General features: G+C 41.1%; 1 protein-coding gene across 3 annotated transcripts in view; it reads left to right on the forward strand.

Moving 5' to 3' along the window:
- The first annotated feature begins 1975 nt into the window (after window positions 1–1975).
- eng (endoglin) overlaps window positions 1976–16711 on the forward strand; it is a 44879-nt gene continuing 30143 nt past the window's right edge. Inside the window, exons 1-2 of one of the 3 annotated variants that reach the window (XM_086187651.1) lie at window positions 1976–2125; window positions 2972–3157. In XM_086187651.1, coding sequence (XP_086043777.1) covers window positions 3121–3157 — 37 coding nt within the window. In that variant the 5' untranslated portion in view covers window positions 1976–2125; window positions 2972–3120. Of the gene's footprint in view, window positions 2126–2971; window positions 3158–13315; window positions 13400–15836; window positions 15892–16711 lie in introns of those variants that run through there. The other 2 variants (XM_086187653.1, XM_086187652.1) reach the window with 2 other exon arrangements.

Raw genomic sequence — 16711 nt, forward strand, 5'->3', positions numbered from 1 at the left:
GTATTTCTGCTGTCGCTGTCAAACTTACACTTTAATTTATAACAACTCTGTCACTCTCATGTTCACCCAATTAGGCCCGACTACTTCCTCAACTTAGACACTTATGAATAATTTTTATTTAACACCATCCATCCCCGATACCGTAGAGTCGCACAGCTGCAGCAGCTTTAGTCATTTAAAAACCTTAACTGCTGCATTGTTAGATTTTAGTAGAAAGTGTTTTTTGACTTTCATTTCAGAGACGTGTTGGCATCAGCAAAACCACATAATTACCTGTGTTTCTCTGCCCGACATAAACTTGCTGAACTTAAATATTAAAAAGAATGAGCGTACGTTGAAAGAACAAGGGAGATGGTGAGAGTCATTGTTATAGACCTTGGTATGGTTATCAGACTGAAGAAGGAGACAAAGAATTAACTTCTCTTAGAGGGACTTTATGTTTGACACACCACCCTTAGCGTGTAAGAAAAACTAAACTGGAGCAAAGAGCAGACACGGCGTCCTTTATGGAGCAAATGAACATCCTCGGAGTCGTCATCCTCCCATCACAACAGCTCTTCACAAAATATTGACAGAGCACAGAGAAAATAGTCTCTTCAGGAAATCTACGGGGTCTAGGATAATTGCAATGCTGCTGCAGAAAACATGAACATCCTTTGTTTTATCTGTAACTCTATAAACTGGTAAGTGAGTGTACAGCCAAAGGGTGTAGGTTAGCATAGCAAGACAGAAGCTAGTGGAAAGTGGGGCAAAAAGTTAGTCTGGTTATGAATAAAAAAACCAAGTACCACAAGAGAAGCTCACATATTCTTGCTTGATATAGGCTATTTAATTAGCTTGAGCTAAATAAAAACCTGGTTACAACCAGGTCTATAGAATCACTCTGGCCCCTACACTGTATACCGCCACCAAGCTAACCCCCGGCTGGCTGGCATCATTTTAAATGTCGGCTAAGTGGGCTAGTTCTCAGCAAGAGATAGAATAATCCTCTACTTTGATACTGACAAAATATTTCAGTAAAAGCCAGGTATGACAGTAAATTTGTTTTGTTGAAAATTAAGTCAAGAGTGCTTAAAATTCAGTCAAAATAGCCTACCATTTTGAGGGCAAAATATCCAAATGTGGATACTTGCGCCAACTGAACCGGCTACTTCTGTTTAGCCCTCTGCTATTATAAATATTGTTAGCCTCATAGCATAGTTGCCAAAGTCATATTTTAAGGTTTTTGGGAAAAAAAGATGAAGAAAAAACTCATTTTTAGGTAATTTGGTTTGGCAGATATCTCATTTTGGCCAAAATATAACTTAGGCAATTATGCTATGAGGCTAACAATATGGATAAATGTGTATTTCAAAAAGGTACCAGACCAAATGGATCAAGTTTTGCTTCCAAAATGAGTAATTTTGTGGGGTTTTACAGCCTCAACATTTACAGTGGAGTGGGCCATGGTGAAGTCAACGCTGTAAGACTGATAGCTTGTAATAACTCTCACTGCCAGAAGATGGAGACAAATTCTCTGCCCTACAGCTTTAATGTTATTGTCTAAACATTGATTTTATTCTCAAAATGGTACTACAACTTAACTCTCAAAATTTTCCTTTTAATTCTCAACCCACATGTATGAAATTAAAACAGTGCCGTGTGTGTTGTATTTAAAAATATAAAACTTGTACATTCAAGAAATTCCTCGTTTTTTTTTTTTGTCTTATCCCTGGCTTTGCAGTGCATTTGTAACACCTGGAATAATCACATAAAATACAGTTTTATAGCTCAAGAAACATCTTGTGTGTTTCATAAAACAAAAGCCCCTTGAGGACGGCCAGTGTTGACAATTGAAAAAAAAAATATTTTAGTAGATTCTAGAACGTATTTTGAGGGCCTGAAAGCTGTGCGTTGACAGGATAACAAATTAGCCGTGTGCAGCACCTACTCTGGAGGGGAAGAGGCGGGTGGGAGGGGTACCACCGGGGCAAATCTGCACCGCCCAGCCTTGCAGCGGCAGGAGCGCAGAAAGTTTGGAAAGTTCTGAACATCGTGACGTCGCCGAACACGACCGCATCCTCGCTGATGGATTAACATTTTAAAACCCCAGATAACAACTCAAGAAGCCCAACCCACGTCAACAGTGAGTTTTATACTTCGTATTAACTTTGTTTTCACTTTGTCGTGAGTTCCTTCGGGGTCTATTTGATTGCATTTATAGCGGCTTCCTTAATCCTCGACCGGTCCAAGTTATGTCAGTGCTGGTTCACATAAAATAAAACCGTTAAATAACTACTTAAAAAGTCTAGAAGTTATCAGCTCTTGAATAGTTTTAAATGATGATTTAGTTAATGCAATTTACATACATATATATATATATATATATATATATATATATATATATATATATATATATATATATATATATAAAATAATCCCCCTTCAGTATGTTGGTTTAAAAAGAGAAATAACTTGACTTTTTTTTGGGTGTGTTTTCTTTTGGAGTGGCATAAACAGTTTACTCAGACTCTTCCTTTCCTTCTATATGACTCGTATAACAAGAGCAGTCTCCATCTTATCTGATCTCGGCATTGTGATATTATTTAAAGAAAGTCGTGCCGTAGTGCTTCCTGAAAGAGCCGGTGACCAGCAGATAACCCTGGAGTTCAGACCCTTATTGTACCTCAGGAAGACCAAGAGGAATATTGCGTGATTTTTCCCATCCTTTCTTCCTACTGGAGGAATTTAAGATATTTCAGTCATATTGTCAGTATTGGTGAAGTGAAGGATATTGTTAATTGCACTTCAATGGACCCAGTGAGTAGATATTCAGGACAGGAGCAGATGATTTAACAGTCTGTGGTCTGTTCTTGTTATTCTTATGCTGATCCAGTGTGAAACTGACATGGGTGAGATTTCAAATTGGTCATGTGCTTATCACAGCCTCCCCCCCCCCCCTCATCTCCTCTTCCTGCTTTCTCTTTTCCAGACCTTTCAACTTATTTAAGACAGGAATTATCTGCCTTTGTGCAGCCACAGCTACTGCAGCTCAGCCATTAGAGGAGGAGGACACGTTAACACCCCGCTATCCCCCGGACTCACCTTCAGCCAGCACCTGGAACCTCAACTTAAGCTCCAATGGAGTGGTTCGCCCTGCTTCTGTGCATCACTGTTGGTGAGTGACTGGGAAGTGACACTGCATTTTCTGATGATTTGGGAGTTTGTTTTTTTTGCTGATGTCTGTTGCTGATTTGACCAATATTATCATCTGTTTTGCAAACAAGTTCATGAGATATTCATAATTTACACATACTGGGGGGGGGGGGGGGGGGGGGAGGAACCCCAATGAATTTGAAAGTTTTTCTTTATTTCAAAACCATCTCAATTAAAAACCCATTAATCATATTTTTAATACATAAGACTTGAGCAAAATTCGGACTGATGCCTTAAAATCAAATTCTCACTGAGCAGAGAGAGAAAAAAAGGGAAAACAGCCTTCTCGTGTCAAACTGTTCACATCCATCATTCCACACCGTGAAGCTCAAACGAGAAGAGAAACACATTTTTGACTGCAGGGGGACTTAAAACTCGAGTTTGTTCATTTTTATCCTGAGGTCATTTCATTTCTAAAACATATTTCAGTGGTGTTTTTCCTCACACGTAAAATTACAAGTCTACCATGAGCCTCTCTAGAGGGGGCAGGTTCCAAATAGTTGTTTTGCCTTGAATAAAAATGAAGTACAGTGGTTCAGTTGTTTAAATTCCTTTCTCAACTCAAAAATACACTGTTTAATTGGAGTTAGGAGATGAATAAAATGGAGCCAGAGCTTCTTCTATGGAACTCCAGATAGTATTCAGACTGCTAAGTCACCTTGAGAAAAAAAAAATATGGAAAGTTTTTTTTTTTTTGAAGGTTTCGCAATCACAAGTCTTTCTTTATCAACAGTCATGGCACAAGAAGCAGAGGAAACATGCATAGATTATACCTGATCCTCCTCTGCTGGCCCTGGCTAACACGTCCTCCATCGGCTGCCCGTGGTTGCCTGTATCGAACTGTAAATCCCTCCGAGGTGGTAGAGGGGAGCAGAAGCCCTCCCTGTGCCCTCGGGCTATAATCTAGCCTCGCACTCTAACCTGCACTCCGCTTTGCTGCTTCGAGATATTTGGGTCTCACTTGCCTGCAGCAATCCGGCATTAGGGGTGGCCACAACGCCACATGGTTGTCAATTAAAAACAAAAAAACAAAAAAACAAAACACCAGTGCTGAATTATATATTATTTGACTTTTATTTCAGTTTTTTTCACGTCAACGTTAATACATTTTCAAGTTAACTGATCTTGACGTTGATTTGTGAAATATATAGGTATTTCTTTTAGGTCGAGGACATAGTTTTGTATTCTTTAGATGTACTACGTTTGAAAATTGTGCTTTTTTTAAAGTATTGAATCGACGGATATCTGATATTTATTGTTTTTATTCGTCAGTACATTACATGAAAGTCAAATTTGTAACATGTTAACTGCACGTCATCGGTACCAGCAGATATGGGTCTTGTTTGTAACATATCGGTATCAGCAGGTTTCCCTTGTTCGTCTCTCTGTTTTTGCTCATCATCCGTCGTTTATTGAAAAAGCACGAGGAAATCATGTTAACATGCGTTTTTCAGTATGTGCAAAATCTAAAAATCTCATACGCTTGTTTTTATGCAGACGATATCACCGTCAGTGTATATCGGCCACATCAGCTGTAAAATATCAGCCTATCGGATATTGGCCCAAAAAAACAAAAGCTATCGTGCGAGTTTCCATCTTGTTACCAAAGCCATTAGCTTTAGCAGATGCCGTCAAGTAACGCAGCTTTAACATTTCGGATTATCGTAATACACACATATTCACGTGTGTTCATCACACCCGAAGATGAAATAAACAGTTAAGTGCCAGATGACCTTTTCCAGGACTCCGGGTCCGTAAACATAAATCCAGAAATAAACAGGCCTTTTAAATGACCTGGCAAACACTTATCACTGTGTAACACTGTGCCAGAAAAACAAGTCTTTTCATTGAATCTGGCTTCAGTACTGACCTACTGTAAGACAAATCACAATGTTGCCACAAGTGCTCAACACCCTCGCAGCAGGGTGTGCTGGTGGCACAGATACAGAGCGAGGTTTTTTTGGGGCCAACTGGCAAAGCTGCAGGGTTGGCCTGATGTGGCTTCCTGAGATGAGTCCCACTGTCTGCTGGTGAAGTCTTAAAGGAACGCTTTAGCTCAGACTTAATTGCCTCTGTGACACATAGTCACATCGGTTTTCCTTTCTGTAAAGAGGTTCCAAAGAGTTCCTTTTTGCCCTTTCTTCTTACTTTTGTATCGGCTCCAGCAGCTGCAGGAGCGAACCCAGAGGGAGCTGTAACGCAGCTCTGGAGCAGCGGGGTACTCTGAATGTTGAAGCATTCAGCAAACGTTTGAGTGACACATGCTTCTCCTATCAAAGGCCGACTTGATATAACTTCGCTACTTTATTATCCGGTATTGTCATATTTATTTCTCATTTTCTCCTGGGCTGCTGATGTTGATCAAATTAAACACAAAAATCAGGCCTGACACACTAAAGCCAACAGAAAATCAAATTTACAGAGAATAGCTGTGGAAAATAAAACTTTGCCTATATATTCAGGAATTGAAGTTTAATAGCTTCCTTGTGCAAGTCACTTTGGGAGCAGACACAATGTGAAAGTATCTCAAAGAAGAAGTAAACACAGAAAAGTAGATTAAATCGCCTGCAGCCAGTCAGAAACAAATCCCACGACACTATTGTCCAGTTGCAGGTGATGTTATTTTACTTGAGCTCGGTTATTCTTGAGTTTATTTAACTTGGCTGACTCCCCTTCAGCTCCTTGGTGATTAACTTATTAAGTCATTTTCACAGTTTTGATAATAATAGACTTACCCCAGGAGCCCGCCCCCCCCCCCCCCCCCAAATGCTGGATCCTAGAAGATCTGAGGACCCGATAGTGGTCCAGTTCACCCTTGCCAAGTGTTGGGGTGGTCCACGGACCAATTATGGGCCTCGTCAGAAAAGTTTTGCTCTTAAAAACATAAGAATTGTTTTCCACCCCCAATGTAATCTTGCAGGCTGTTTATCGGTGCCTGTTAGAGCTCCAGGCTCATCTAGCGTGTCCCTCTAGTATCGTCAGAATCTTTGCCGAAAAGATGTCAGGACAAAGGCAAAGACAAAACTGAGGGTTAAAAAAAAAATGTCATATTTCCATCTCGTGTGGTGCTCTTTCCATGTTCTCTGCCTTGACAGTGTAGGAGTAAAAAAAATGATGATGATGATGATAGTTGACCTTCATGTCTGTGTGTCTTCTGAAATCGGGTTTGATGATGTGAGTTTCCGCGAGGTCTCAAAAATGTGTGTGTTCCTGCATTTTAGCTGAAATATCTGGTGTGAAGAGAGTTCCTGTGAGTGGGGAGATCCAGGCAGGTTGTCTGATTACACCATTACTGAACAAATATGGCAGCCATCAGCAGGTACATCAAACCTGCTGCAGCCTTCATTCACTCGCTGCTCCTTTGACTTTATGGCGACACGTTGGAACATTTTGAAACCACACTATTGCTGCCGCGGTCTCCAGCTTCCGTTCACTTCTCCCTGGACACGGTCTCACCTTCGTCCCCCTACGGACCTGCCATCAAACCCCACGTCACTGTATCCGAACCTGTGATTGGTTAGTGCGGTACAGAGGACTGCCTGACCTAGCAGGCAGGCTTCGCCTCATTTATATATATATTTGATAATCAGTCAGGCCTGTTGCAGCTTGACCATAATCTCTTGATAAAACATCGCTGGTCTCCGTTTCATTACGTTGCCTCTTTTTCCGGGTTAATTTTGTTTAAAATGTTGCTGTTTGTTTTAAAGCCTCTACCATGGTCCAGCCTATGGGTTTATCTCTGTGCGCCTGTGGTGCCACAGTTGGTCTAAATCCCGTCGGTTGTTTAACCGGGGGGGGGGGGGGGGGGGGGTATTTGTGCCAAGATCATGCAAGCGATGATGGCCTTGCAGTAGTGGAATTTGTTTTTCCTCCACATCAGGTCAGCCAAGTCACCCTTTCTTAACAAAGCATGCCTGAGTCTTGCCTTATTGTGTTTTACCATTCATGATACTCTTTATTATTCCAGTTTCTTGTGCATCCCTTTCTATTAAAATGTTCTTAAATTTGGACCTGTACGGTCTACATATATTTTTACATCTGTCAAGTAAAAGGTATATTTCTTCTATGAAGAGGACAAACTTGAGACAGATCATCTGAAATAATGCAAACCCCCACCCAGTCTTTCTGTCATAAATCTCCAATAAGTAAGATAACCCGAATGACATCAGGGATTTTGAGAGGCTTTTAAAAATTCCACATTTTAACATACAGATATTTTTCCTAGATAGCATCACCTGGCCTCTCAGCCTTTGAGAGACTTACAGAGTTTGTCTCCAAAGCTCAAGAGGAGAATATTTTTCATATTTTTAACCTCAAATACCAAATCTGCTGCTACTTCAACTTAGTTTTGTATTGGTAACATAAACATTTATGAATGCATCTGACTGAAAGTCTTTGTTTTTAGCGATTTTATCCACTGTGTGCGTCGGCATTTCCTGGCAGGAAAATAAATTTGAATATGCGCCCTGCTGCAGCAACTTTCCCAGTGGGAGTTGGGCATCATGATGTTAACTGGCAGACCTCCTGCTGCATTTTCTGCCTACCCCAGAGTCTCCCTCCACGCGCTGTAGGAAAAGTACAAAAGTGATTAGTGAGCTGCTGGAGAAGTAGGGAGGGAAGCTTGAAAATGGATCTGAAGGGGGGGAAAGAGAGCGAGCCAGACGGACAGACAAACAGAGATAACAGATTTCATAAAGACTGATTCATGGAGACAGTGAGGAAGTAGGGGGTCAAACTTATGTGACTGTCAAAGAGCAGATAACTGGTTCAGAAGGATGATGCAGGGAAAGATAGCTAAATAGGGGATTAGGCAGAGATAGGGAAAGGGACCAGACAAGAACAAAGAACAGAGGAGATGCAAAAGTATGATAATTAAGAATTTGTGGAAATATAAAACTATGAATAATTAGGAAAATTAAAGAACAGCCCCAGAAAGGAGAAACCCGCTCACCGACAGAAACGAGGTGTCAGGGATTTAAAAAAGAAAATAGAAAAGAAATGACAAAGCTTTCTCGGGAGGGACACTGTAGTAAAATCAGCCCAGGGGGGAAAAAAAACGTCATGTTAAAAATGGCGTTGAGAGTCAAAACAGTCCACTTCCCCTGTTTTACTGTAGTCAGCCAACTCTGGCTGCAGTCAGACTGGGTGGCAGGGAGACGCGACCACTTGTCGCTGCCTCAGACCGATTTCAATCTCCCTCAGTGTTATGCCCCTCCCAAAAACAATCCATTTTTGCCTGTCTTGCTTTTCCTCTGTTTGAACACAGGATTCAGAGAACACACTAATACTATGTTCCTTTCTTATGTTTGTTCCCACATCATTTCATTAGCGAACTGCTTGTATCAAGATAACACATGTAGGAACCAAAAGCGAAAAAAAAAGAGTCTTCCTGTAAACACATTTGAAGCCTCCAAGTGATCCTGTTCTATTTAAATTCTGTTGTACATGCAGCAAAAAAAACCCTTGTCTCACTTACGTTACGTAACTCCAGCACTGCTTTAATTTTTTTTATCTCCAACACAGACAATGAGCATGACACTAAAGAAGTCCTGAAGACCGTCAGTGTGTGACTACAAGGTCTGTTCCCGACGCGTTTCATTATGTTGCCGCGGGAACGCTGAATGGCTCATTAGTACTGCTTGAGATAAACGCCTCGTCAGCATGGCGACCACTTGTGCCCATGTCAACACGCCTGCCGTCTGCGCAGATAAGGCATGGCATTTGCTCTCTTATCTCCAGGTCAGTCTGACCGTGGTTAAGCACGGGGTCTGCACAAGCAAAAGATACGTACCTGTGTATCTAGATGGGCATCAGAGGGAACTCTCATGGTGCTGACGTAACCACGGTGAGACACCTAGAGGCAGGGACGGGTAGTGTTCCCAGATGAACCAAACGAACATTAAATTACGTTATAAGTCTTTGGTTTTGTTTTTTCAACTCCTTGGCAAGCAAGGTTTTATAACTTAAGAATATTAACCCGTTTACCTCACTGTGGTTTTACTTTCAGCTTGATTTCCATATGATGTCAATACGAGGGCCTGGAATATCGATCCAGTGTCCTGAAATAAAGTATTGTGATATGTTGCTGGATTTATTTTATGACAAATAAAACAATAAACCACAATGTGGAGGCTTTGCAACTTTTGAAGAAATTTGTTCGGTACCATGAAATCATCAAAGTCGATGTCTAGTTACTCGACGGTGCTCTAAGGAAGAGTTCAGGAATCGGGTGAGGTGGGCGCTCGGATTTCTGGCTAAACGAGAGATTATTTCACATCGTACATCTTAATTTCACTGAAACTTTAATCACCAGGGACATAAATTAATAAGGATACTGTTATGCAGGGCAGAGTCAGCTCTTTAATTTTCTTTGACACATTAATCATGAACAAAATTTTCTCAGCTAAATTGTGCTGAAAAGCTCCATGTGATGATTTTCACAAAGATCCTTTTCCTTTGATCCTTTCTCCCTCACGCCTAAAGGATATTCCAACACCATCATTTGCGCTAGTAATATTTACCCCAAATAGCATTTCAGAGAAAGTTAATGCAGTGTATTTGTACTGCTTCTATGCAGTAACATGTTGTGTTTTCTGTACGTAGCTGATGGAGTTGTTGGTGCTGTGTAATGTGCAGCTGAGTGTTAAATAAAGGCTCTGGATTCAAGTCCTGGGTGGGTAGTTTTCCTGTTGATTCAGGTGGCACACCGGTCAATCTGTATTTACAAAGCTGAAATCTCTCACTGATGTATGTGCAAGTTTGTGTGTGTGTGTGTGTGTGTGTGTGTGTGTGTGTGTGTGTGTGTGTGTGTGTGTGTGTGTGTGTGTGTGCGCCCACGCGTGCGTGTATGTGTTGAAATGCGAGTGCCCTCATTGGATTTGGACACTGAAGTTTTCATTTGCTCGTATTTCTCTGACGTGTCAGGAAGCAGAATGTGACTCAGAGGGGAAGAAAAAAAACCTTGAGACGTCTGACGGATTATTTTAATCTGCGCATACACTGTATCTACAACAAATCCAAACAGCCAAACTTAGGGGATACTTCATAATCTTTTCACGGATGCCGACGGGAATTAAGTTACTGTAAATTTGTCATACAACTCCTCCTGGATGAGACACTTCACACAGTTTAACAGTAAAGATGTAGGCGCACACTTTAAGACATCTCACAGATCTATTTTAGATTATGTTTGCTCAAATCCTACATGTACTTAAAGAGGCCCAGCCAGTTTTTCTGAGTCACATGAATCATAGTTTTCAGAGGCGATTTTTCATGATCGCACGTTCTCGTTTGTTTATGAAAAACAAACTCTGGAAGTCATAATTTATGTGTGTGCTAAACTAAACTAAAACTAATGACGTGCAACACAGTTTAATTAAACAGAAAGAAAAAGAAAATCCGACATCATGCACGTGTAAATATTAACCAAAATACTCATATACACTCAAAAAAATTACCATAAAAAGTATTTTTCAGAAACCTGGCCTGGAAATTGCCATCATCGGTTTCCAGGATTTCCATAACAACAACAAGTATTGACATGTGGGACGTTACTCATGTTAATATGCATCAGCGCTGTCTAACCTTTAGTAACATCAACGTAATTAAAACATGAGCTCAGGTAGTTGATCTGCCGAGCTGCCAGTAGCCTCCTTTTATCCTACGTGCCGCCACTTTGATGTTTTGATCCTTTTGCTGGGATCTTGGATTTAGACTTCACTCACTGTAAATGAGTCCAGTCATATTTAGAGCCTTCATTGCTATGCTGCCCTCGTATCGGAAAGCATCAATATTTACTGGAAATAATCAGTCAAGAAAAACGAGCTAATCTCTGTTGGTTCTGGATGAAGCATATGTTGCGCTAAGCTACATCAATCTTGAATGATTGGAAGCAGCCACTGTGCAATGAATCTGTAACATTTCAATCTGCTTTGGTTGCACGTAGTTAGCATGAAACTTTTTAAATTAGTCTATCTATCCACCAATTAACAACCAGATGATTAATTGTGTTTTGCTCTTGCTCTTTCATTGTAGCGGAGAAAAATAACCACATAAATGAATGCAAGGGGCGTATCCCAAACCGCTGCTGTCTGAAATATAACGGAACACCTGAGAATGTATGAGCATTTAAAATGATGAGATTTTTTTTTCATACGCCTGCAGCTGCTGTTGCTGCTCGCCTTCAAAGTCCATACAATCACATTTGTCTGCATGCATGAATATTTAAGGGCATAAAGTGAGTCAGTGAACAACAGAGGAAGTGAGCCATAGACCCTCCATACGCCACTGTTGGACTTGTTGTTCCGCTGGCATCCGACAACGATGAGACGACGGAGGAATGGCTCCCAGGGGTGTAAACAGAACGAGTGTGAAGACAGGCTGTCTCCAGACCTCCTATCACATCCTTAGTTCCTCTCCAGCACACACTTGAGCTTTGAGTTTGGCACACAGGCACACAGGCGCGCACACATACACACACACACACACACACACACACACACACACACACACACAAGTCATCAAACTGACAAGACTAATCACCAATTTCTTTTATTTTTTTTTTTGATAGGATTACAGGACTTTCAGGAGGTGAGATGGTCAGGAAGCTTGTGTGTTGTACGGAGTGTGTAATGTGTAGTATGCAGGGGTGAGAGGCCAGGGGACAGTGCATGCCCCTGCAGAGTACTGATAAGAGCTTGTTTACCTTCCTGTGGATGGTCAGGCCTCAATCTGCAGTTGCGGAAACGCCGGGACAATAGGTGTGTGTTCGTGTATGTGTGTGTATGTGTGTGTGTTATTGTGGAGTTGAGAGAGCTAGCCTTGAAGCTACCCTTTCCCTCTGCGACTAACTATGACAGGACCCTTGACCCCTCCCTTCCATCACCAACCCCCCCATCATGAATCCAATTCTGGACACAAACTGTTTATTCTAACCCAAGAGACCTGGCTACACGGTCGGGCTGTCTGCTGTCGGGGGTTTCTCCTCTTGGTTTTTCTTTTTTTTTTCCCTTCTTCCTCCCCTTATCTCACTTTTAAATGCAGCCATGCTCTCCAGCTTCGGGTTCTACAAGTTTTCATTTTGCATCTTAACTCCAGGCTACTAGCTGATGCTCTTTTCCACAGTGACTTACAATGAGGGAGTGCATGAAAGACTGGGCGTGAAATCAAGACTGCCCTGCTTGCTCGCCCAAGGTGAAGGAAAACCTAGCGAATATTTTGGGCTGTAGGAGCTCAATCCCTTGAATCTAAATCAACATTTAGTTAAGGTGTGATATAAATTTAATGTTCAAGCTTCGCCTGCAGCCTGGCACTCTTTGCTTTGGGCAAAGCATGGATGCTCAAATGAAAGTAAGGAGACATACTGGTGGCTCTGAAGAGATTTAATTTACGAGCAGGACGAAACAAAACAGCACTGACAGTAACAATAAACTGCCTTAAATGAGAGTGTACACCAGAGGTGGGGGCAAAATACCGATACTGCGATAAATCGGGATACTTCCTCTTGAGATACAGTGATGATTTTTTTTTTTAAATGAAGATAGCTGTCATTCTGAACAGATTTGACATTTAGATGCAAATATTTTTTGTGAATGTGTGTGTGCACACGTGAGGATGAGATTGTGTACTTTGTTGCAAATCGTCTCATCTCACTTCTCAAATTCAGTCATACTGGCACCACAATGAAGAGAATAAATATCCTGGTAGGCTTGACTATTCCGTCTGCTTAACTGTCTGGCAACATATCAAGGCTAATCTTTTTTTTTTTAAATTAGATATATAATGATATTTATTGATTAGTGATTTAGAGGATTGTTCTTATTTTTATGAAAAAACCCGTAATGTTAAGGTGGGATTTCTGCAGTGATCTGCATTAATGATGATGAATAGGATTCTGCCTGTCCTATTCAGTGAACAGGCAGATGAAGAATAATAAATAGAAATATATGAGCGGTTATTTAGACGTCTATGTTCAGATAGGACATGCGATGTGTATGACTGTGCTTCTGTACTGTGATTTTCACTTTGTTGTAGTTACCAGTGGGATCCCACCAGGGGTCACTGTCGAGTTTGTCTTTTGCCTTGATGAGCGAAGAATAAAAGACGGATGTTGTCCTCCAGAGAGCTCGAGTGGGAGTGAATAGTATAAATCAAGTCAAACGAGAGTTATTCATCTCCGCTGCAGGAGAATAGAACCTGCCAACAGGTGATGGACCCAGGCTACTATGAATAAGAGAGTTTGCAAGGAGTACATGCGTATTGCAAGCGGGAACTGCGGCAGTTAGCACAACGGGCTAAAGTAGCAAGCTAATGTCTGTGAGCCGAGGAAACGGCCCGCTACACGGAGCTACTGAGATGGAGAACGTAAGGAAGAGCGAGTGGCCCACATTCAGTGGACAGGCAGATGAAGAATAATAAATAAACGTATATTAGCAGTTATTTAAATTATTATCTATGAATAGACGTCTATAAATAGACGTCTAGTAGACATCGATTCGACGTCGAGAAATAGACATCTATTAGACATCTATTTGACGTAGAGAAATAGACGTCAATTAGGAGTAGAGAAATAGACGTCGATTGGACATCCATAAAAAGACGTATGTTAGCGTTTTTTTAAACGTCATTCTTCACGTTATGTGTATGACTGTGCTTCTGTACTGTGGTTTTCAGTTTGTTGTAGTTACCACTGGGATCCCACCAGGGGTCCCTGTTGAGTTTGTCTTTTGCTTTGACGAGCGAAGTATAAAAGACGGATGTTGTTCTCCAGAGAGCTGGAGTGGGAGTGAGTAGTACGATCAATGTTCCCTCTGAGATGCCTGCTCGCACAAACGCGCGCTGCTTGCAAATTGACAGTCAGCACACAACAAAATCTACGCTGCACATAGACTTGGTGAGTAACAGGTGTCCAGCCAATGATACGATACGGTTCACTTAATGCTATGATTGGCTGCGTAGCCTGACAGTGCTTGCGTATGTGCCCTGCCCATTAGGGCCGTGGCACAGTGGAGGTTAGCTAGCTAACAACAGTGAGGCAGCGATAAGAGACGACAACGGTAGCTCAGCGGTTGAGTTGTAAACCCCCAAAAATATTAAAAGTAAACCCATAGAAATTGCTGCTTTAATTTGATACTTTTAATAAGCCATGTACCTTGCTATGCTCCCAGGTGTTGAACAGGTGTGTGACCACAGCGTGCACAACTGATGTTGCTCACATTGATCCTCAGTGTGCTCAGGGATTATTGTGTGTAAACCCAGACACATGAGAAATTAGAGGGAACAATGCTCGCCACCATTCCCCTGAATCTCTCAGCTCTAACCGGATGAGAAAGACTAGTGTCTGGGTAACTAGAAATGCTCTACAGCGACACTAGCGGCGGCAGACCTAAGTGCTCTCCCTGTAAAGTGCGGAACACGGGGGATTTGAATGGGGCTTCATGTATCGATACTCACGGCTGAAAAATCGATTCTCTGTGGGGAAACAAAATATTGATATGTATCGCAGAATCGATAAAATTGCTCAGCCCTGCACAGGATCAGCCTTTAACTAATACCGCGTCTTCCTTAGATTTGAAAATTGTAGTCAGCCGTATTTAAGTAAAATTAAGATTAACTGTTCAGCTCAACCATATATCAATTATCACAGAATGACTACATTTTGATACTATTTTTTTGGAGAGCTAATTCAGCCCCTACCGTATTCTTAATGTTATGTTCGTGGTGACAAATAAAAATACGTCAAATGTATCTTCAGTAAATCACAACACTCTCAAGGCAAACTAGAGCATCCTTGGAGAGCACCAAGGAAATATGATGTCATTAGAATTACATCCAGTTTTAGATCAATCCGGAATCAATTATTCCACAACCTAGAAGTAGTAACATTCTTCAAATTTAATCAAATTCTATTGGCAACATTTTGAGTTATCCTGCAAACCGTCGTCGGCCGTCAAACAGTTGAATTTTTTTTTTTTTTTTTTTTTAATCTTACTGAAGAAACGCCCTTTTTCCATCAAGTGACTTGGATTCTGGTCGTTGCACATTGTTTTTTTTATGAGTGATCAGATTTCATTTCTGCTGTCCTTTAAGATGCTGATATTTCAGAATATGTTCAAAACAAGAAGTGAAATATCAACAGTAATACATGTGGTTACTTCTGCTTTTGAGGCATTCAGGACAGTCAGGAGCCACGGGGGTTCATTTCCAGGACAAACCATGTGACCGCTCAGCTGTTTTGTTGAAATCCGTCACCTATACCATTTTTAATAAACATAGGAAGTCAAGCACTTTTACTAAAATACATGGAGGGAGAGGGATTAGCTGATGTTGGAGCAAAGCAGGACACGATGAAAATGATTGGATAATTGCATCAGTAATAACTGGATGCACAGGAGAAGACTCTCAGAGACTTAAATCTTCACATTTCAGGAATTTTGTTTTGCCGTTGTGCTTTCTAGCATGTAGATGGAGTGGACAGACAACAGTTTCATCTTGTTGCATCAGGACTCTGTCATGCTATCAGCCACTCGAGGTTTTTTTTTTTTTTTCCAATTTATTTATTTATTTTATTTTTTCTTGGAGATCATCCTTTTCCCTCCTCTTGATCTAAACTCAAACGCAGTCCACTTCTCTTCGTAGGACTGAAGCAACTCCGTTCTTTCTTGTCACAAGAAGGTTAACAGAGCGTGCAGTTATGAGGTGAGTGCTACCCCGTACTTGGATCATGGTCTGGTAGCATACCCTGCAGTGCTAATGGCGCTATAGCTACATACTGCAATAAAACCTTTCTTCGGGAATTTATAATGATGTGGTTGCACCAACTAGATGGTTGCCACAGATACAAAGACATTTACTGTCATGTATTAAAGAGAAATAGCAAAAGAAGAAGAAGGAGAAATACATCTTGACAGTACTGTATAGAACTACTTGGATCCCTGTAATGATAAATCACCTTAAAGTCTCCAGTACCATCCAAGCAGGACCACTGGTTCTTAGTGCAGCTACGATGCACTCAGTATAATTATGTAGTTCCTTCCTGGACAGGGAGCCTTAATTTAGGAGGTTCAGCTTGGCATCCTGAATTAATAAGATTTTTACTGCGCTTTAATTTCAACCTGGAAAAACAGTCCAGTGGACATGCACACAGAGAGTTTGCTTAACGTGGACGGGACATTACCAGGGTAGCTAGCTGCTTTTATACAGCATTAACTCTTTATAGGTTCCATATCAGATACTGACAAAAAAGCCAATATTGTGCATCCCTATTTATAAATTAATGAACAAAGACTATTCAGATAAAACTTGCAGCCCACTCTCTGGATTAATCTTTATATATTTACTTTGCAGGATGCGCAGTGATGAGGTAATGTATCTTTTTTGCGTTTACGCAAGTGAAAAAAAAAAAAAAACTACGACAACAACAGTGAAGCCTGTAGTTGTAGCTAGTAAACATTTCATCATGTATGTTGTGTTGCTTGGTTCCAGTTCTGTTCATTTTTGCATGGAATCTGACCTGAAA

The sequence above is a fragment of the Aulostomus chinensis genome, chromosome 19, assembly GCF_037954235.1.
Source record: "Aulostomus chinensis isolate RoL2024-O1b breed Wild chromosome 19, RoL_Achi_v1.0, whole genome shotgun sequence".
Classification (NCBI taxonomy): Eukaryota; Metazoa; Chordata; class Actinopteri; order Syngnathiformes; family Aulostomidae; genus Aulostomus; species Aulostomus chinensis.